Genomic DNA, 23,665 nt, shown 5'->3' on the forward strand with positions numbered 1-23,665 from the left:
AGCTCTATTTCTGTATCATCTATGCGTTTTTTTTTCTCGTAATTGTTCATTATTTTTAACTGCGAGCATGTAATCCTAATTGACAAACCTCATAGCGAACTGTACACTGAATTATTGCACTTGCTACTAAATAAGTAAATATTTATATCCAGCATCGTAAAGCTAACAAGCTAAGCCGTTGTAGGCGCGCAGCATTTCAGAAAGTACTTTCGAACACTGTTTCATCGTAAAATTCAGATATCCCGTATTATGTTGGGTATTGTTTTAAACTATTTCCACAAATCACATGAGTATTCCTATGTTCAATAGAAACTTTCGTTCGGAGTTAAGAACCCAATCACAACTCGGACACTGGCGATCAAATATATGAAAGAGGCGCGTTCCTAGCACACATTCTAAGCTCGTGTACGTGAACGCGTACTATGCTTGTATGAGTAAAATATGACAGGTCAACTGTTCGCGTTTTTGACAGGCGATAACTGAGGTAATCGAGATGAGGTGGGCGGCACTTTCAGAGGGGAGCGGGAGTGGCCATACTGTACGATATTACTCTTTATTATACTGTGTCCCAATGATGATAATTTTTTTGCCTTCAAGCAAATAAGAACCTCAAATGTGCATCTCGATGGCACAGATTATAGCATATGATAGATGGCATAGATAGAGGAATGATATAATATAACGGATACGTAATCATTTGTATTACCTACGCCTTTAGTGGGCCCTCGGTCGGCGGGGCGGGCTCGCCCGCGTGCTTGCTATTCTGCGTCCACTCAGGGCACTTGTATGAGCTTCAATTGTTTCCAATATGATCGTGCAATCAGGCCATACACACTATTCCTTTACCGCATACGAAACCGAATTTTATGGCGGATATGATAGAACTCTATTGATTGAGCTATTCGTTACAACGCACAAATTGTTCTCACTACAGTGTTAAACCCTGAACATTTAACATTTTTTATTTAGTTCGTTTATTAAAGTAGTTGCTGAAATGCTGTTTGAAAAAAATATCTTATAACATCCGTAAGACGTTGTATATACCCACATTTCCGAATATACATTATTTTATTTAGTTTTTTCAGCAACATTTTGAGCTGCTAACGCTACAAACGTACTGTGATTTTTTTAGCTATTATTTTAACTTTGAACATTAAAGCACATTTATGAATATATTGTTGTCTATCTGAGTAAAATCAGGAAGAATGTGGCATGCAAATTACTAACGTCCAAAATCTACTTGTGACGTTCCATAAAAAAACTTCAGTTCTAAGTCTTGTTTCTAAAAATGTCGCGAAAAAGACGGCAGTCTTTTTATTCTTTCAATGTATACTACACTTACGAAAACTGCAGTAATACAAGCTCAACGTTTTGTATGGATACGTATATATTTTCGGGTCTCTCTTATGATTATAAATTTATAACTCCCATGGGTGTGTTATTTAAAGTATAACAGTAAATGCTTGTAGAGTATTTATCACTTCCTTTAGTGTTTATGTACTTTTAAAAATCCGGCATGCCTTACAGGTGACCCTTATCCACCCCAGCTACAATATTCTTTAGTCAAATATCGGATCCACCTCTTACACACTAGAGACAGTTGTCGGACACGTCCGCGCCGTGTAACTTTGGGTGGAAACGTCAAGAAAACGAACAGAAACGCTAGTGTATCACACGCCTAATTTGGTGAGAAAGTTCTAGGAATTAAGACTGGAAGAGATTCTGCTGCTTGGCGTCGTTTTCGAAATCGCTCCAGGCGTTGTTGAGCTCCATGAAGATCATTTTCGCGATGTTCTCATTGTCCGTGCCCATTTGCTGAAAAATAAACAATTTGTCCATGTTGCAGTGAATAACTAAAATATTAATCGGGTTGGGTATAATGCTAACTGTTAGGCTGATATAAAGGCGCATAGATATGCTATCTAAAAAAGTCATGTTTTCTTTTCACTACAAGAATCAAACGAGGGAAACACCAAGCGAAAAATGGCGCCAGGGACGTGATGTAGCGCAAAGTTGTCGGCATACCTTAAAGAAAAGAGCGTACTACCTTCAAAGACCATGAAGTGACTGCATTCATTATGTCCATTGCATCAGATCGCCCAGGACAGGAGCGAATGGAAAAATGTGTATCTTTTAGGTATTTAAAATAATGTAAACAAATAGTTTGTACATTTTCGGGCAGTTACAACATTTTTAGTTTAACCAACCAAATACAGAACCAAGCAGACCAGTCACTAAGTGACTTGTAATAAACCTCCTTAATTGATCGTGTAATGTTTTCGTTTACCCTCAATTGATTTAAGGGGCCTTATGTGGGTAGGTTTTGTTTACATTTATTAAAAAACCTAAAGATAACTATGGTGTCGGAGCCAAGATCCGCTTTGGGTCGCTGAGCCAGCGCAAGTATCATCGATGAAAAACAACTAGCATAGGTAGGTACCTTATCGGGATGTACGGCGAGGCACGCCTTGCGGTAGTTGCGCTTGACGTCTGCAGGCGACACTAGTTGGGACATGTCTACGCGTGTCCAGCGGCAGTCCTCCCACACCACTGTGTGCAGGGAGCATAGTAGTGCGCGAATGTTAGCCTTCTTTCCTTCCGTCTGAAAAGAGAGAGGAAGCGATCAGTTTTTGTCGGCTTCGCTTCAAACACTAAACACATGCCAAATACTGAACATGGCACGCAAACGCTTGGCGAACGTGCCTGTTTGTTGGTTCCGGTGCCATCCATCCGGTCCGTTCGAACACGAATTTCATTTGTGCAAAAACCTGTAACCGTTAATTCGAAAACACCAAAACAAAACAGGCACAGCTACCCACATGTTAGCGTTCGTTCACTATTTGCTAGCTAAGTTAAAGACAGTTTCCCGTCCCTCGTTTATACATATCGCTTCTCAAAAGCGAGTCACGAATGAACGAGTAGAGAATGGGATGAAAGTAAGAACATAGAATACATATAAAGTTGTAATATAAATAACTCGGGGATAGTATTCGCCACGTGTATCCCTTGCTTTTAAATATAAATGTTCTAAAGGGTCTGCGGCCTGCGCTGTTGGCCCCGGCCCCTTGTACGCCTCCCAAAGGTCCGGGGCCCCATGGTTCCGATATAAGGAAAGAACACACAAATAAATATTTAATGCCACCACTCACCCAGTCAAGTATCTTAATCTTCTCCGGGTCCATTTCCTTGACCATTTCCTCCTTACGCATGGCGTTCATAGTCCGCGGGCCGGAGTCCTTTTTGGCCGCGAACTCGTAGCCCTGGCTTCCCAGCAGGTCTCCAAACACGTCGGCCGGTTTCTTGGGTTTGTCGTCCATTGGCGTTTTCGCTGGCTCGAAGTGTGTTCGACTGGAAAGAGTAATTGTAGTTTAGTGCAATAGGGACCCTTTAACGAGAATTTCTGTTGAAATTTCACATATAAAGGACCTTATTGAAAACATACAACATTACAAATCTATGTAGATCTTTTATCAATTTTAGCAATGTGTGGATTTTGAACCGTTGTCAGAATCATAATAAGCGTACACAAGATGCAAATCGTTAATGATCCTTGGCAAACGAAACGCAAGAGATAACTACGATATGGACGGTAGTCGGGTTGGTGTTGTGGTGCCCGTGCAAAGGTCGCGTGCTGCGGTTCGAGCGCCGGTGAGGCGCGCGGCGTGGCGCCCTGCGCGGATGCTGATACCAATACTAGCCTCCAGTCATCCAGTTGTGAAATACCTGTAGTTGAGCTGGTGTAGCGGTGACCGCGCAGGGGTCGCGTGCTGCGGTGTATGAGGAGTGTGCGCGGGAAACGCGCGCGGAATGGCGCCCTGCGCGGATGCCGATACGTTACCAATACTAGCCTCTAACAACCCCGGGTGAGACATACCTGTAGTCGGGCTGATGTTGCGGTGACCGCGCAGGGGTCGCGTGCTGCGGTGTATGAGGAGTGTGCGCGGGAGACGCGCGGGGCGTGGGACCCTGCGCGGGTCGTGCGGGTGTTACCAAATACTAGCCTCCAGTCATCCAGTTGTGACATACCTGTAGTTGAGCTGGTGTAGCGGTTACCGCGCAGGGGTCGCGTGCTGCGGTGTGTGTGCGCGGGCGAGCCGCGCGGCGTGGCGCCCTGCGCGGATGCCGATACGTTACCAATACTAGCCTCTAACAACCCAAGGTGAGACATACCTGTAGTCGGGCTGATGTTGCGGTGACCGCGCAGGGGTCGCGTGCTGCGGTGTATGAGGAGTGTGCGCGGGAGACGCGCGCGGAATGGCGCCCTGCGCGGATGCCGATACGTTACCAATACTAGCCTCTAACAACCCAAGGTGAGACATACCTGTAGTCGGGCTGATGTTGCGGTGACCGCGCAGGGGTCGCGTGCTGCGGTGTATGAGGAGTGTGCGCGGGAGACGCGCGCGGCGGGGCGCCCTGCGCGGATGCTGATACGTTACCAATACTAGCCTCTAACAACCCAAGGTGAGACATACCTGTAGTCGGGCTGATGTTGCGGTGACCGCGCAGGGGTCGCGTGCTGCGGTGTGTGCGGCGTGTGCGCGGGCGACGCGCGAGGCGTAGCGCCCTGCGCGGATGCCAATACGTTACCAATACTAGCCTCTAACAACCCCGGGTGAGACATACCTGTAGTCGGGCTGATGTTGCGGTGACCGCGCAGGGGTCGCGTGCTGCGGTGTATGCGGAGTGTGCGCGGGAGACGCGCGCGGCGTAGGACCCTGCGCAGTAGCTGATACGTTCCCGATGCTAGCCCCTAGCAGGCCCAGATCAGCGAATGGGTCCTTCGCGGTCTGCTCTAGAGGCACGCTCTGAGATCGGACTGCGGAAGATACAAGAAAAAGGTGTAAAATATGATAAGGTTCCAAGACTATTTTTAACACCGCTATTAGCTCTTCTAGCATCTTATGGCTCTATTATATCGTTGGCCATGATTGCGGGTGATTCCGATCGTGTGGAGAACTTAATGGCCTATGAGCGGCAATGATAGTCCGCATTATACTTCCGTCGGTTTTCGACCAGTTCTCAAAGGAAATGTGTGTGGAGCTGCCGATAGAAACCATTAGTCTTATTTTAAAGGTTTCGAATATAATCGTAGCAATGTCTGTAAATAAAGATTAGTCTAGCAGAAAATTAGTTTACCATCTTCTTTGACTAGCTGCGGAGTAAGCAGGTTTTCCTGTTTGGGTAGAGGTTCATTGAGGCCGAACGGGTCAAAGTTGGGGTCCGCAGCCGGCCGTGGCGCCTCTGCCGCCGGTGCTGGCATCGAACCGAATATGGAGTCCGACGAGAACGGCTGAAAAATGCGATTGATTTATTTTTTGTTTTATAACTATCGAGCGGTCATTCGTGTTAAAGTAGCTCCGGTCAATAACTTACAACGAAGACAAGATTTTTACGTATTCCAATATGAATAACTCGTTAGAGTTTTGGCAAGCGACAAATTAGAACTTTTGGCTCGGAACGGATGACGATATGTAATTTGTCGTCGTTTATTCGCTTATCAAAGATTGATCGATATGAAGAGTATCAAATTCACTCATTGGAAACAAAGAGAGAGGAAGACGTTTCGAGAAGTATAGTTATGCGTAAAAAGTACCTGCGGATTATCAGCGGCCGCCTTCCCCCCAAGGAAGTCTCCAAACGCGTCATCCTGCTTCTCCATCATACCAAAGAAGTCGAAGGAGTCATCGCTCTTTAGCTTTTTCTCCTCCTTAGGTTTCGGCGTGGATAAGTTGAGGAAGTCCGCGGTGTCCGGCGGCGCGGAGGCGGAGGCGGAGGCGGGCGCGGGCGCGGGCGCGGGGCGCGGCGGGCGGGGCGGGAGCGGCGAGGGCGGCGCGGGGCGCGGGGGCGGGGCGGCGCCTGCGGGCGGCTGCGGGTAGTCCGCTGTCACTGTTCAAACGGATCGCGTTAACACGCTGACGACACCCGATGGCCTCGACGCTAGCGTACACTGTCTATTCGTATGGGTGTAAGTGAGAGCGCGATGTCACTAAAAGAGGGCGGTTAGGTACGAAAAGTACGGTTCGTGTTTTAGATATGTATATTTTTACAAGCTTTTATTCAACTTGCTTCGTTAGTAGGTATGTTAGTGTGCGTCAAAACGTAGTAGCTAATTTTGCCCCCTTTCCGGTTTCCGATTCAGTTAAAATTTTGAACACATGTATGTAAATCACGTGGCAATGCAATATTATAGTATCATGGAGCTGATTTGATGATGGAGCAGAAAGGTGGTCATAGGAACTCTGTCATGAAACGTCGTACCCCATCGAGTAAGGGGTTTTTAGAAACGTCTTGAAGAGCAATAGATGACTGTTGAAAGAAAGGTACAGTCGGCGATAAAAACTTGTGCCAAAAATAAAATTTTTGAAAAAAACTTATTATATATAAATTTGAGACAACTAAATGAATAATTCAACAACATATTTACTTGCCTTACTAAACAGTTTGTCTTAAAAACTGCGCAAGTAACATCAATTTTGCGCAGTTGGGTATTGTCACCCCTTAATAGAAATAATAAAATATCGTTCTATGTTTTTTTTTAATATTAATTAGCTATCATTTCGACTCATATGGCGTAGATCACTACACTACGTATATGTGAAAGAACAAATGCAAAAAATATTGACTAATAAAATGTTAAAACAAAAATTGTTATTTATTTACATGACAATATTTTTTTAAACACTGTAATAAGTTAATAACGTTTGAAGCGAAAACACTAATTGATCACCATCGGACACTTTGTGTTCTCTATTGTACGATTATACATACGTTGAAAATAATTAATAAAATAACATTAAAAAAAATCTCTTTATCACATTACATAAAATAAATACAATAAATAAAAAATATAAATATAGAAAAAGTACACAATATTAATAACGATGAATTAGTTAAACATACAAAACGTGCATATAAAATTAAGTATTAATATCTACAACTGTGTCTACAACACACACTACGACATACTTGTTGGCGGTATAGCCGTAGGGTTGCGTCCGAGGTTAGCTGCATAAACATACGTATCGTAATTATTACATAAAATATTAATATCTAAATATATAAAAGAAGAAGCTGACTGACTGACTGACTGACTGACTGACATATCAACGCACAGCCGAAACCGCTGGTCCTAGAGATTTCAAATTTGGCACGTAGGTTCCTTATATAGTGTAGAGGAGCACTAAGAAAGGATTTTTCAAAATTCACCTCTTAAGGGGGTCAAATGGGGGTTCAAAGTTTGTATGGGAAAACAAAATTAGTTTGACTATTTTATTCGAAACTTCACAGGAAGATTCCTTAAGACATATGACTGAATACGTGTTTCAGGTTTTTTGAAAATTTAATCCCTAAAAGGGTGAAAAGGGGGTGATAAAGTCAAAAAATCAATATGGATATCGTTTTTATGGTTTATCGGGTCGCTGATCACGATAAATACAACGTTTTTAAAATCTAACGAGGCGGAAGTGAAATACCTTCTACCCTGTTGTGGTGCAATGGGGTTTAAATATCAAAAAAATATATAAAAGAAGATATTGACTGACTGATTGACATATCAACACACAGCCGAAACCGCTGGTCCTAGAGGTTTCAAATTTGGCACGTAGGTTCCTTATATAGTGTAGAGGAGCACTAAGAAAGGATTTTCCAAAATTCACCTCCTAAGGGGATCAAATGGGGGTTCAAAGTTTGTATGGGGAAACAAGATTAGTTTAACTATTTTATTCGAAACTTCACAGGAAGATTCCTTAAGACATATGACTGAATACATGTTTCAGGTTTTTTGAAAATTTAACCCCTAAAAGGGTGAAAAGGGGGTGATAAAGTCAAAAAATCAATATGGGTATCGTTTTTATGGTTTATCGGGTCGCTGATCACGATAAATACAACGTTTTTAAAATCTAACGAGGCGGAAGTGAAATACCTTCTCCCCTGTTGTGGTGCAATGGGGTTTAAATATATAAAAGAAGATATTGACTGACTGATTGACATATCAACACACAGCCGAAACCGCTGGTCCTAGAGATTTCAAATTTGGCACATAGGTTCCTTATATGGCGTAGAAGAGCACTAAGAAAGAATTTTTCAAAATTCTCCTCTTAAAAGGGTGAAATGGGGGTTCAAAGTTTGTATGGGGAAACAAGATTAGTTTGACTATTTTATTCAAAACTTCACAGGAGGATTCCTAAAGACATATGACTAAATACATGTTTCAGGTTTTTTGAAAATTTGACCCCTAAAGGGGTGCAAAGAAGGTAAAGTCAAAAATACAATATGGGTATCGTTTTTATGGTTTATCGGGTCGCTGATCACGATAAATACAACGATTTTAATTAAATCTAATGAGGTGGAAAAGAAATTTTCTCCCCTGTTGTTGTGCAATGGGGTTACAATATCCAAAATAGCCATAAGTATAGCTTTATTTTTTATCTTTACTTCTGGTTCAAGAGATTTCAAATTGACACGGAAGTTCCTTAGAGGAGCACTAAGAAAGGATTTTTCAAAGTTCACCTCCTAGCATGATAATTTGACAGGAGCAAGGACAGGGACAGGGCCAGGGACAGGGACAGGGACAGGGACAGGGACAGAGACAGGGACAGGGACAGGGACATGGACAGGGACAGGGTCAGGGACAGGGACAGGAACGGGATAGGGATAGGGATAGGCGTAGGGATAGGGATAGGGATAGGGATAGGGAAAGAAATAGGTAAAGGGAAAGGGATAGAAATAGGGATAAAAATAGGGGACGGGGACGGGGATAGAGATAGGGGAGGGACGGGGACAGGGACGGGACGGGGACGGGGACGGGGACGGGGACGGGGACGGGGACGGGGACAAAGATAGAGATAGGGACGGGGATAAGAATAGGGATTGGGGTCGGAATAATCGGTCGGCAATCGATATCTAGGAAGTGTAAATTTTGGTGGCTCAGTGGGAAGGGATTAGTAAGTAGGCATCGGCGAGTATCCTGCATCCGTAATAACTATTACATTAAATGTGCTGTAAGAAGATCGTTGTTTTGCTTGCCTTTTATATGTTTACGTTTGCAATAAGTATAAGCAAAATGGAAAAAATTGTTAGCGATAATGCAAGGAAGTACTTTTTACCCTACCGACCATAGCGTCGAGATACTGGCTATGTGGGTCGTATGAAGTTTCCCCAGTATAAATATTTATATAGGTAAAATACATACATATTCGTAACTACTACCTACGCTATGGTCGCTGTGTAACAATTCTACAATCATTGCAAGAATTTCTTTAAAAACAATAGTAATATGTGTAAGGTACAGTCAGCCAAAACCGGACCGTACAGCAAATAGATCAGTTACAATGGCCCCCCAGTCGAGAATTGCCCCGCTTTACCTTAATCGAAATAATCGCGGACAGATGTACCTACAAAGAAACCTACGGATCCAAATGATTATACAATAAGGCTCGAGCAATAACACTATACTGGTCGATTCACAAGTGCTGGAACGAATTAATTAATGAAGATACCCATGTGCCTGACAGAACAGTTACTATATCGATACAGGTCTCACTCATACAATCAAAGTTTTGTTCATTCCATTCATGCTAGCTCTCATGAATCGACCTGTAAATATCTAGCATATCAATGTTATTCAAATAAAATAATAATACAAACATGTCTCGATTATCTAGCAATAAACGCTGTCTCTTGGGAGTAATCTTTGAATAAGGTTGTCTCTTTCTTACCAAAGTTGTCGACGGTCTCGTCTCGCTCTAGCGTGGTAGAGAACAGTACATCTGGCGTCCGCACTGGGTAAGAATGGTCCTCCTCCCAGGGGTCGGAGCGCGGTTTGCGGCGCTCCCCGTCTTGAAACACTAGATAGATAGCTGTATCTTGGGAGTAATCTTTGAATAAGGTTGTCTCTTTCTTACCAAAGTTGTCGACGGTCTCGTCTCGCTCTAACGTCGTAGAGAACAGTACATCTGGTGTCCGCACGGGGTAGGAATGGTCCTCCTCCCAGGGGTCGGAGCGGGGTTTGCGGCGCTCCCCGTTTTGGACCACGAGGCTGATCACTACGGACACGTTTGAGGGGAAATGGTCGTTCACTGGGGTCGTGTCTTCTATGCCGTCGATCTCGGTTCTGAAATAATTAAAATCGTTAATCTATAGTTACTTAACCGTTTACAACTTTAAAACGTCAAATCTCGCAAAATAAATATGGATGCATTTAAATGGCATATTAATAATGGTAACAGACGCCCATTATTAGGACTGCAAAAGCCGTGCGGAATGGAGAATTCTGGTACACAAAATAACGACCTCATGTCCCGTCCGAGCTATAAGGAACCGAGGAAGAATACTTTAGATGAGCTAAGGATTTCGTAAACTGTCACGCTATATTGCGCGTATTATACCTGCAATCTGCATATTTTCCCATCACGCCATCATTGATATCGCCACCAATGTCATTGCGCGAGGAGGCAATATATGCGCATGCCATAACGACAGAAAATGGCTTGTCAATGTATGAATGTTTCCTTTCTATGAGAATATTTTTAGTCACATTGCCGTAGTTGTCTTATATGAAGGAGACTGACAGCATGGGGAGGACTCGGACTGACTAGACAAGTACGTCGCCGCAGACGGAGTGTCTGTGTGTACTCTTGTGTCACGTAGTGGGGTGTCACTTGCCTGCTGAACTTGATGGCGTGCTGCGTGGGCTGCAGGAAGCGTATGGAAGGAGACTGACAGCAAGTACTCGGCCCAGTTGCTCGCCGCAGACGGTCGCCGCAGACGGCAGTGTCTAGTGGTAATGTCACATGGTTGTCTCTTGTGTCACGTAGTGGGGTGTCACTTGCCTGCTGAACTTGATGGCGTGCTGCGTGGGCTGCAGGAAGCCCGTATGGAAGGAGACTGACAGCATGGGGACTGTGTGTACTCGGCCCAGTTGCTGCCGCGCGTGGGAAGCTATGACAAGTACATCGCCGCATACGGTCGTGTCTAGTGGTAATGTCACCTGCAAAAGAGGCAATATTGAGATGAAATGTGCAATTAGTGGCCACATAACTGTATTGGTAAACCGGGGTTATAGCCGGGCTAGCATAGGAATGGAAGGACATCATCTCTCCCGCATTATCTTTATTATCATTAAAGAGAATGAATGAATGAAAGTTTATTCACAAGAAATATGCATACAGTAGATGTTATAAAGTGTTTACATTGAGCATCTCTCCACAGGGCATATGTTCACTACAGTCAAAGCTATGATTGTCGCATGCAATGAGTATGTCGCTTAGTGCGAAAGATCGAGAGAGAAAGAACTACCAGTCCTTATGTTATTAATACAGTTAGAAGAAGACATGTCATCTATCTCGCGGCAATCATGTGCTAGGCTTCGCGTGATTTGCAGGTCTACTTTGATAACAAAACTAAGGTGCTTATTTTAACGAGTTCAGTAACGCTTTAGAACTTATATTTATTAATAGTAATGATAGCTGCTTCAATGCTTAGTGAGTGAGTGATGGCGTAATATTGTTTCGTCTAGAAAAGAAATACAAATACGCTTGTCTTCCTAATTTTAATGGCTGAAATACAGTATTGAAAATACTAAAACTAAAATAAGTATTTTCTCAATAAAAAAAAATGTTTATTTATTAGCTCACAAAGGATTCCGAATTTTACACTAAAATTAACTAAATTAACAATTTAATAGGTGAGACAAGATGTTGAAAATCCTTTGTGAGAGACTGGAGTCTGAACTAGGTTTAGACCTGTGTTACAGTATTACACATATTACAATAATAATAAAGTGGCAACTCAGACATGTAGAAATATCCGTTCTATCGCAGTTTTGTTTTGTTACCTTGCCTTCCTGTGCCATGTACATGTGTAGCCTGTCGTAGTCTTGCAGCGTCGATAGCAGCACCCGGTCTTCGTTGAATACTTCTATAAATGGTCTACAACCATCCCTGAAAATTTAGATTAATGTTGTAAGTACTTTTGTTAGTTTGGGAAAGTAACAGTAAAAAAAAAAAAAAACATTCAGTCGAATTGAGAACCTCCTCCTTTTGAAGTCGGTTAAAAATGCATTTAAGAGGCCGTCAATATCAAAAAGTAGAAAATCGTAAAATTGGTAGTTTTCTACGTCCGGTTTTAGTTTCAGTATATACTTATTGATAAGAAAAGCACTTGTTTTAAACAGCGCGTATTCTTATCTACAAAATCAGTAGTTAACATCAAGGAAAAGTTACTCCCTGAATTAATTATGATTTTTTTCCTGACGCTAGTTTAAGAAAACCCGCAAATAGTGCTCACGTCTGAGTGAGCTGAGCTCAATTTTGTATACTTTAGGCTACTAAAATTGATGCTGTCGCATTACTTATATCCTAAACTAAAAATTCAGTAGTTTACATGTGTGTTATCATGCTACTAAAATACAGTAAATGGAAGTTAAACGACATCAATATTTGTCTAAAAATACTTCTAATCAAATGGCAATTACTTCGAAAACCTTTTAGGCAAACAAAAGGCTTTCTTGATAATTATAAACTTTAAGTATGTGTATGCAAAATAGTGTGTAATACAAATCAGGAAACACTTCCAATTTTAGATACATACTTACTTAAAGTTGTAACTAAAATGCGGTCGGCCCCTGTCGGCATCTTCATAAATTTGAATATGTACGACCGTGTTTTAGTTTTTAAATAATGTTATTTTATAAGCTAGATAACTGGACTACAGAATTATTACCTTTTCATATTTTTCCTTACAAAGAGAACGAATAAAATCAATGTTGAATATAAACTTTCGTAAATTTTCCATACAAACGTCAAAACTGCGAACAGATTCTATTGAGTCAGACGCCCGATCGGGCTCGTTCGGAGCGGACGTGTCGCCAAATTTGCTCCAATGACATTTGTTTTTGACACTGGAAATCATATACGGATACAAAAAGATTGCCAGTGCTATGAATGTATTCAAAAGTAATAAGGTAAATAAATATCGTCACGTCTAAAAGAGTCTCAGTTTAAAATCGTTTTTTTTTGTGTTGTTTACTACTTATTATTGTTGAGAAATAAAAAAATATATGTAACTTTAATACAATGATAAGAAATATAGGTATTTTTTGTCTTCTAAACTTTATTAAAATGAAAGATTTTTAAAATTAATTTTAACTCGTTGGACTTTATTTTCATTATACTGGTCACATTATTTAGTGTGTCAGTGTGTGTAACATTCTCTTTCGCGAAGAGACATTCAGTGTGGCGTATGAAAAAACTAACAGAACTAATCATTATAATTATATTCTATAAACGATTATTTACGTAAATGGCGAAATTATTAATTGTAATAATGTATTATCTTATCACAAAATTGTTCTGTATGACTTACCTTCTTACGTTCAATATAATTTTTAAATGGTGTTTGCACACGGGGCACGTAACCTTAGATTCAGACAACTTTAACTAAATTTTGAAAATTATTATTTTAATGAAGAATTCTATATATGGCAATAATTTTACATGTAAACTGACTGTCAACCTCTGTTCATACATAACCTCAACCTTTGTCTCAGTGCATTTATAACCGATGTTATAATGGCTAAACCGATCAGGAACAGTGAATTATTTTAATTCATTCGGAAAAGGGTTTCACCATTTATAATTAGAATAAACGAAGCACTGTTTTTTACACCAGAGTTGTTTTGATTTTATATGGTGTTTGCACAAATTTATTTTGAAAAATAATCGGAGTCAATTCGTGTGAGATGGTAACACTAAATTGACACTGTCCGCAATCTAAACACGCGGCAGCGTGTCAAGCCAAGTTCAAGTAACCGAACTGGCAGACAACATCGTGTGTAATATTACACGAACTATTTGGAGCCTCTATGGGCGTCCTCACAACAAAAACTATTTCACATAAACGTCTTAAATTTGGCTCTTATATTGATATTTGTGACATACATATTATGTGCCTGTCGTGATTGTTTCACCGGATGGTCTGATCGGAAGATTAGACCATTTCGTTGGATCTCCTTCTTGTTTATGTCTTATTATTTGTAACGTTTATTTTGTGTGTGTGTTAACGAATAAATTAATTATAATCTATTCTATTATAAAAGTTATAAGAAATGATATTTTATGTCATCAATTGTCATAAAACATTTTGAGGACTGCCATTGAACTTGGCACCCGTTTAGATCTCACTGCTTTTGTCGTTGACGCCAACAACCAAGGCATATATAATATTGAACTTGGCTCATATTTCCCTTTTTTGGTTTTGATGGGATTTTAACGTTACAACTGATCTTCAGTGAAACTATAGACCTGTCTTAAGTTCCTCTCACTTAGGTCACTGACCTCTTCCAGTAAATTGCGGTAGTGTGCGAAAAGTATGTTGGTGAGTGTGACGTGCGTTAGTGTGTGTAAATGGGGTAATTTGACAGGTACTGAATTTTTACCCATCGTGACGGGCTCTAAATTTGAATGCGTTAAACTTATGTTCTCTTATGTGTAAGGAAAATTATTTTTAAACGTTATTTTGAGTCATATTAAAAAAAAATGTACTACGTCGGTGGCAAACAAGTATACGGTCCGCCTGATGGAAAGCGGTCACCGTCACCTATGGACGCCTGCAATGGGTAAATGTACTAAAAATATTTAGAATGTGTTACCTGGCTTTTGTAAATAGCGGTACTGGTTGAATGGTTAGGGAGACTAGAGTAACTGGCCTAAAGTGCGGGAGTATTGGTTCTGGCCTGAAACAAGCAAACAATTGAATATTAAAAAAACCGGCCAAGAGCGTGTCGGGTCACGCTCAGTGTAGGGTTCCGTAGTTTTCCGTATTTTTCTCAAAAACTACTGAACCTATCAAGTTCAAAACAATTTTCCTAGAAAGTCTTTATAAAGTTCTACTTTTGTGATTTTTTTCCTTTTTTTTTTAAACATATGGTTCAAAAGTTAGGGGGGGACGCACTTTTTTTTCTTTTAGGAGCGATTATTTCCGAAAATATGAATATTATCAAAAAACGATCTTTGCAAACCCTTATTCATTTTTAAAGACTATCCAACAATACGTCACGTTGGGGTTGGAATGAAAAAAAATATTAGCCCCCACTTTACATGTAGGGGGGGTACCCTAATAAAACTTTTTTTTTTCCATTTTTTATTTTTGCACTTTGTTGGCGTAATTGATATACATATTGGTACCAAATTTCAGCTTTCTAGTGCTAACGGTTACTGAGATTATCCGCGGACGGACGGACGGACGGACAGACATGGCGAAACTATAAGGGTTCCTAGTTGGCTACGGAACCCTAAAAATAGAGTTTTGAAAAGTTATTGCATTAGACTATTAAATTAAAATCGTTGTTATACTTAATATACTGATTATATTAAGCTTGATGATCACGAACAAATCAAGTTCTATGTAAGATGGTATACGTAAAGAAATAGGTAGTTCTTTAAAACACATTATTTAATTAACAATATCTGGGCGACCGAGCTTCGCTAGGTTCTATTTTTTTATTATATCACGTCTTTAGATGAAAAAAAAACTCTTATAAATACAAAAAAAAAACTGGCCGAGATTCGAAACTCTTGACACCTGCGATCTGTCTGCGAACATTAGACCGACCTCGTACGACTGAGCTATGCGGCGCCGACGCGCGGGCGGCGAAATTAAAGACCATTTTTTACGTTAACTAACGCGAAAGAAAAACGCACGAAAACTCGAAAATTCGCGTTTTCCGGGATCTAAGGCTACGCTAGATCGATTTCTCCCCCCCTCTCTCTCTCTCGTGTCAGGGTTTACTTTACCTACCTAATAATATTATTGAGATAGTATAGGTATCGCAGCTGACTCGGCGGCATGTTGACAGGGGAGCGCTTGACAGCAAATATCTGTAGGGCGTCCTCCGGCACCGTCACCAGCTTCGCGTATAACAGCAGCCCGCAGAGAACCATGCACGACATCGACTTGCCGTCCTGTGGGAAAATGAATACATACTGTAAAAGTATTAGATTGGTTAAGGGCCACTTGCACGGACCAATGGCACAGTATGATAAAGAGTACTATCGTACAGTATGGCACCTTCCGCTCCCCGCTGAAAGTACCGCCCACCCCCGCTCGGTTACCTCACAGTTACCGCCTGTCAAAAACGCGAACAGTCGAACTGTCATATCTCACTCATACAAGCATAGTACGCGTTCACCTACACGAGCTTAGAATGTGTGCAAGGAACGCGCGTCTTTCATATATTTGATCGCCAGTGTCCGACCGAGATGTGCCAATGGGGATGGCAACTGTTAATAAATCGACTAAACTTGAGTATCCAAACCAAAATAGGGTCGAAGGCGAAGAGCGTTAATAGGCTTGGTTCATTTAGAAATCTGCCACTAGAGCGGCGGCTGACGGCACTGGTACATATTCCACAGTTATCTACCAGTCCCTAAAACCAACGCCAAAACGAAAAGGGGTGACAGGACATCTTATTAGCGAGATATAGGCACTGGTCCCACCGCGAGCTAGTAAGCTATGAGCTATCGGCTATAAAAACGAACAAAAGATAAGCCCTCCCGTGCAAATAAAAGTGACACGGCGATATTGATAGCTCACCGCTGGGCGACTAACTAACTATAAACATCGCCGTGTCTCTTTTATCTTCTGTTCGTTTTTATAGCCGATAGCTCATAGTTTACTAGCTCGCGGTGGGACCAGTGCCATATTATCTAAAATACCATGACATTTTCATTAAGGTCCAATTCGCTTAATCACTACATAGTATAAAACAAAGTCGCTTTCTCTGTCCCTATGTCCCTATGTATGCTTATATCTTTAAAACTACGCAACGGATTTTCATGCGGTTTTTTAAATAGATAGAGTGATTGTAGAGGAAGGTTTACATGTAGGTATAGTACCCGTGCGAAGCCAGGGCGGGTCGCTAGTGTGATAAATAATGAGATGTCCTTTCACCCTTTTTCATTTTGGCGTTGGTTTTAAGGACATAAGGTATACAGTACAGCGAGCAGCAGGGCATAGTTGCCATCATGCGTCCGCAGGGCGATGTTACACGGCGGTACGTGGCTAATGGGATACTAAGACTATGTATACCTGGCATGCGATGATAGCGGCGGCTCTCTCATCGCGCCCTAGCCACTAATACAGGCTCTGCAGTTGTCTATACAACGGGGCTTTGTGTGCAGGGGTCGGCCATAGTTGCCACGCGTCCGGGCTCTAAATATGATACACTGCAGAGTAAGATATAAAGTACTAAGCCGTACCTGGCATGCGATGACAGCGGCGGCTCTCACATCGCGCCCTAGCTATTAATACAGGCACTGCAGTTGTCTATACAACGGGGCTTTGTGTGCAGGGGTCGGCCATAGTTGCCACGCGTACGGGATCTAAATATGTTACACTGCGGAGTAAGATATGAAGTACTAAGCCGTACCTGGCATGCGATGACAGCGGCGGCTCTCTCATCGCGCCCTAGCCACTGGTACATGCTCTGCAGTTGTCTATACAGCGGGGCGAGCAACGGGGCTTTGTGTGCAGGGGTCGGCCATAGTTGCCACGCGTCAGCGACGGTGGCGTGCCGTGGGAAGTGTAAGCGACCGCCTCGGTATAGGTTGAAAACGCAGTATTTACCGCCGGGGTGCCGCGTTTCTAAGAATGCCTGAGGACAAGAAAATGTTATTAATAATTTGACCTTCAATCGTTACAGTACAGGCTGATATGATTCGCGCGTTCCGACCAGGTTTGAAGATGTATTCACACTAGACGTGTGCGCCGATCAAAAAATGATCGGCGGCGGCGTTTGCCAAAAAATCGGCGGCGGCGGCGTATTTTCGGCGTGAATTCGGCGTGACCTTGATTTCATGTTTCTTATATAAAAATCATTTATTTGTCATTATTCTTGAAAATTTTATTAATACCGGTGTACTAAGTATACTTTTATATAAAATATGAGTTAAATAACACATATAAGTGAACACGGGATAGAAAAAAACACTTTCGAGTATACCCAAATAGTTACCTTTTTTTTTCTTTATTTGTTTATTTTACATATCAATAACTTACATAATTTTATTGAACGAACAAATTATCTTACACACATATCTCGAAAAGTCACAAAAATATTACCTTTGCTGGCACAAAACCTTTTTTGATCAATGTTGGCTTACGTCAAAAGATTCCTGCTCTAAGTGATCATGAATCTAGAACTATCACTTTCTTTATGATGAGCTTAGTGATGAAGAACTTTGTGCCAAACGCGATCGTTGGCTATAGCTGTATCAAACTCATTTCGAAATGCCTTTTGCTTATTTCGTAGTCTTTTTGGTACAGTACAGAAGGAGTAGTAAAAACGTACTTGAATTGATGAATGCCAATCTTCCCAGCAGGCTGGTTTTCGTACCAAGGTGCAAGACGTGGGTTTCGTCATAAAACCAAACTAAAATGGAGTTGGGAGTGGGGCCCATGTTGCTAGGCAAAGCTATGGCAGGTGGACTAATATTGTAACAGAACGGTGTCGGCTTACAGATGTAAGAAACGCTTGACATCCGTTGGCTTGCTGGGTGGACGACATCCGGAAAATTGCGGGTCATAACTGGATAAGAGTAGCTCAGGATCGGGACAAGTAGCATACTAGAAAAGAGGCCTATGCTCAGCAGAGGGCGAAAAAATATGATGATGATGATGATAACGGACTTGTTTGTAGATCGGGTCACGCCAAAGCTGATATTTTTGAGGTTGGGTCTACGCCAGAAGGGTTAGAAAGCTGAATTTACATCGGTGACCTCTTAAATTAAAGCATACAATGAAATAAAACTATGGAAACGGATTAAATCGCGTATAATCCATAGTAAAATACAATTTACTATGGAATTGGAGAAAGACTGTTCCCTTCCCTTCTTGGATGTTCTCATTTTGAGGAATCCTGATAATAGGTTAGGTCGCACTGTGTATAGAAAACCTACTCATACTGATAGGTACTTAAATGGCAAATCCCACCACCATCCCAGTCAACTAGCTACTGTAGGCAAATCTTTGTTTCAGAGAGCCCAAAGGATATGTGACGACAAACATTTGACCGCGGAGCTTCGACATGCCAGGCAGGCGCTGTTGGCGAACGAGCTCAAGATACCGCGTGTCAAGCAGAAGGCCCGTTTGAAGATCCCTACAGTCGAGCGCCGGCCTGCAATTCTCCCTTTTGTTAGAGGGGTCACAGATAGGATCAGCCACATCTTGAAACGGGCTTCTATTAAAACTTATTTCAAGCCTATGAAGAAGATGTCCCAATTCCTGAGGCCTGTGAAATGTCAAACTCCTCTACAAAGCGCGGGAGTGTACAGGCTAGACTGTGAGTGCGGCCTGTCATATGTGGGACAGACGAAACGAAGCATTTCCACACGGGTGAAGGAACACATAGCGGATGTCAAGCACCGTCGGCAAAGGTCTGCAGTCTCTGAACATGTCATGGATAAAGTCAATCATGCTATAAAGTTTGACAAGCCTCTGGTTCTCGCTAAGGAGAAGCGATATATACCCAGAATGTTGCGAGAGGCCATTGAGATCAAGAAATATCCAAACTTTAATAGAGAGGATGGCTTTACTTTACCACCGGCTTGGGATCCAGTAGTACATCTGATAATGGAACAAGCACGACGTAGGCTGTGAGGCATTTGTGTTGAATGGTGTTGGACATTTGCAGTTTGTTTCTTTGTCAATTTTGTGTAGATTAATTGGTTAATTATTTTTTAACAGAGTAATGGTAAATTTTTTGAATATTGTATAACTAGCTTTATTAATAGTGTGTGAACCTGCCTTAGAAATCTATATTATTTGTGGTCATGGTTCGTTAATATTTCTTGTAAGTGGGTAGCTTTTGCACATTTTAATTTTTCCTCAGTCACCCGTTGACCACGAACGCTGTAAAGAGTTCGAAACGTCGGGATGTATTTTAAATTCATTATACGCGATTTAATCCGTTTCCATAGTTTTATTTCATGAGTAACTATCGCGGTAACCGAAGACAATATTAAAGCATACAACTTCAGCAAAATTCTAATGATACCGATGTTATCTGTGTCGAGGAAAAAAAGAGCTTTACACGCTGAACTATGCTGGAAACGAACGTCCGGCATATAGGCCTCGGCATTTTGAGTTGGACGCAGACAGTTTATTAGGAAATGCGGTTCTGTTCTTTGCGTCTTGGAACCACTGAATATTTTTCCATGTGCTATACGATACGTGCAGGACATGTTTGCACCTGGTCGGTGGGCCAAAGTAGCAACTGAATGGAATTGGTTACCGCAGCTTCGCCGGGGCAAAGGCAGACTAAAAATAGAGATATCACTCAGACGGCGGGAGCAGGCATCAAACCGTGATGTGTGGACGACGGAAGAGGAGGCATTTACGCAACAGTGGGACACATTAGATAAGATAAGATAAGATAATCATTTAATGCAAACCATGGTATACAAAGTTGTTTACATAGGTATAGGTATACGGGATCACATGGCACCCTGGTAGGGTATGGCAATTTTTCTTATTAAATAGTTAAACAAACATATTTTTAGGCTTAGTCTAAATGAAATATTTAATAAAATATTAGGCTGCCTACAAAAAAACCCGGTTTGACTATTGCCAGTGATTGGAAAAACAAAGAATGGAATGAAAAGCTTCATTTCCTGCAGAACCAGATCAGTAACGAAATTAGGAATTTAAGCAAACCTGGGTTACCTGGGGGAGTAAGGCGAAAAAAACAATCGCCTCCTATTCAATCTGCTGATTTACTGTCTTACACACAGCGGCCATAAGCAATTTGCCAGCGCGGTGGGCATGTGGGTAGTTTGGAACGGACAATATTTCGAGGAGTCATGAAATCTAGAATAGATTACAAGGTGATCTAGATGAAAAAATAGCAGAAGATCCAAAAGGGAAAGTTCTTGGCTCTCCACTTGTGGTATTCTCGTAGGAGTCGTATGTGCTGTAAACAATTGTGTCAAGGCGTATGCCAGGTCAAAGTCGTCACGATCCTTCTTCCCCCATATCCAGGTTTTCGCATCTTTCTTAGTGCTTAATACAGAATATTTTAATAAAAGTAAATTATATGTATTGGAAATTGCATAAAAAGTCGAAAAATGTAATCAAATACTAAGTTTGAGCAATTTATTAACCACCAAGGTCACGCCGATTTCACGCCGATTAATAATCGGCGGCGGCGGCGTGGTCGAAATTGCCGGCGGCGGCGGCGCGCCGGCGCGGCGCACACGTCTAATCTATAGTTACATTAGTTACATATCAAAATTAAGTAGTTACATACCCTGACGTCATCTATGTGATTAGTCTTATATGCGCTCTCCAATCCTTCGGAGGGGTACGGCATCACAAGCACGCGGCTTGTTATGTAGCTCATGTCTAAATCTGTTCGCGCTATGGACCTGAAATTAAAGAAAAAAAATGTAATGGAATATATGGATCAGGTAATTATATCTTAGGTCAAAATGGGTACAGTGGCCACAAAAGGTAGGTTACTATACCACTGCCTATTGATACCTTTAAATTAACGATATTATAACGTTTAGTAATTTTATGTATACTCACTGCCCAGCAAGTCTCTTACTCGTACTTATATGTAGTAACTAGCATTTGCCCGTGGCTTCGCTCGCGTTAGAAAGAGACAATAAGCGGCCTATGTCATTCTCCATCCCTTCAACTATCTCCACTTAAAAAATCACGTCAATTCGTCGCTCCGTTTTGCCGTGAAAGACGGACAAACAAACAGACACACACACTTTCCCATTTATAATATTAGTATGGATAAGTTGGCAGCTATGTTATTAACAAAAGAGGGCCCTAATGCCCTTAGATGTGTAGTTGTGTACTACTCACTGTTGCACAGTCTGCATAACCTTCGACGACGTATCCTTCAGATTCTTCAAGAAGCTGCCAGCGCCACCTTTTATCGACGAGAACAACCCTCCCGAGTTCCCGGGCGCCGCGGGGAGCGGGCAGTGCGGCGCGGCGGCCGGGCGCGCGGGCGGCGGCGGCCGCGCCGGCTCGGGAGGCCGCGAGTTCGGAACCTCCTGGATGTTTGCTATCGGCTCTTTGCTCACCGCTGAAAAAAATATATGCGTCTTTATGGCATCCTTTAGGTGACGCCTTTGTGATATTACCAGGCTTTGTCGGTTGACTATAGACTTGGTCATTCATACTAAAGATGCTTTGGTTTGTATTGTCACGCTAAGTTTTGATTTACAAATTCGCGCGCCATTTTGAAGGACACGGTCTATATAATTTTATATTCGATTTTTATGTCAAACCGACAATTTTTTGCCTAAAAATATCACATGGCTGGCAAATATGGGTGTCTCACTCTAGCTTAAGAGTAAGACGCCCATATTGTAAAGTTAATGATAATATTTAAATGCGCCCTTAAATAATTCTTTTGAGTTTAGATTTGCTGTCTCAATATGTTACTGTTCGACAATATGACTCATTATTAGTTTTTTTCTATCTTTGTTTCATATTTCTATATTTCAAATGAAGGTCCCTTTTACAAAAACAACTGTTAATTTACATGGTATTTATTTGCTAATTTAAATATCTTACATCTGTATAATTATTTTTATCTTACACAACTAATAGTAACAAAAATATTGCTCATCTATAAACTATATAACAATAAGGTTAAACATTCAATACATCTGCGATGGAATGATATTTGGATTAATAAAACAATATAATGTTACATACAGATAAGTAAAAAGCTACGTAATAATTTTGGAAATGGTTACATATCACAATTTACAAATATTAATTGAGAAGAATAGATAACACAGACTATGACTTTGCTAAGGTCCGGTTGCATCAAACCGTCTGTCAAAAACGTTCGTTAAATTTTATGGGAAGTTCCATAGACATCTGCTGCGTGACGATGGTGTCTGTCGAATGTGGTTGATGCAACTGGCCCTAATAGTTAAATAGGTAACATAATAACGTCTTCTTAATTTCTACCTGGTACCTACAATATTGTTACAAAAATAACAAATATGTTTGATTGTTAATTTACTAATAACTACGAGGCCATACTTGTACATCGTAAAGAGTAAGGTGTTTAGACAAAACTGATTGTAATTAAAATGATTTGTTAGAAAAAAAGAAACAATCTGTAGTTTTCAATAGAATCGTATAGACTGGTAAATATTAAGTACATGATAAGTACATTGCCGACTAAAATACGAACGAGATATTTATTCCTTTGTGTGGTTATTCGGTTTTTAAATAATACCTATAAAAAGAAATAATCGAAGTTTATAAATATTAAATAAAATAGTACTCTACCATATGAATTTAATGATCAAATCAAACGAGGCAAACAAACTTACATCAATCAAAGTGCAAATCCGAGCAATGTTTTAGAGCGATAAAGTGTGCTGGCATAACGTCTTATTCTGTCGTTTACCAAAAACACAACATCTACATTATTTGTATCTTTTATAAGAATAGCCTGCCAGTGTCTTTTCTGTCTTCTGACCGGAAAGCGTCAAATTTCAGGTATCTGCTAAACGAAGCTACCACTTCCCGGTTCCGTGGAACAGTTAAATTGTATACACACCTTGGCCAGTGAATAAGAAAGTCTCAGATCACAAGTTTGTTGACTTCAGCACCGCCTCGGCCGACAACT

The 23,665-nt window shown here is 41.2% G+C and overlaps 1 protein-coding gene across 1 annotated transcript in view; it reads right to left on the reverse strand.

The window, feature by feature from the left end:
- Positions 1 to 452: 452 nt before the first annotated feature.
- LOC125226714 (cyclin-G-associated kinase) overlaps positions 453 to 23,665 on the reverse strand; it is a 40,071-nt gene continuing 16,858 nt past the window's right edge. The window contains exons 6-19 of the mRNA XM_048130793.1: positions 21,871 to 22,096; positions 21,302 to 21,419; positions 17,426 to 17,650; positions 15,796 to 15,959; positions 14,648 to 14,731; positions 11,834 to 11,939; positions 10,830 to 10,987; positions 9,903 to 10,111; positions 5,594 to 5,886; positions 5,137 to 5,290; positions 4,624 to 4,816; positions 3,150 to 3,348; positions 2,441 to 2,602; positions 453 to 1,815 (exon numbers count right to left, since the gene is read on the reverse strand). Of these exons, the coding sequence (XP_047986750.1) occupies positions 1,705 to 1,815; positions 2,441 to 2,602; positions 3,150 to 3,348; positions 4,624 to 4,816; positions 5,137 to 5,290; positions 5,594 to 5,886; positions 9,903 to 10,111; positions 10,830 to 10,987; positions 11,834 to 11,939; positions 14,648 to 14,731; positions 15,796 to 15,959; positions 17,426 to 17,650; positions 21,302 to 21,419; positions 21,871 to 22,096 (2,402 nt within the window). The 3' untranslated portion in view covers positions 453 to 1,704. The remainder of the gene's footprint in view (positions 1,816 to 2,440; positions 2,603 to 3,149; positions 3,349 to 4,623; positions 4,817 to 5,136; positions 5,291 to 5,593; positions 5,887 to 9,902; positions 10,112 to 10,829; positions 10,988 to 11,833; positions 11,940 to 14,647; positions 14,732 to 15,795; positions 15,960 to 17,425; positions 17,651 to 21,301; positions 21,420 to 21,870; positions 22,097 to 23,665) is intronic.

This window comes from Leguminivora glycinivorella, chromosome 5 (genome assembly GCF_023078275.1).
Source record: "Leguminivora glycinivorella isolate SPB_JAAS2020 chromosome 5, LegGlyc_1.1, whole genome shotgun sequence".
NCBI lineage: Eukaryota > Metazoa > Arthropoda > Insecta > Lepidoptera > Tortricidae > Leguminivora > Leguminivora glycinivorella.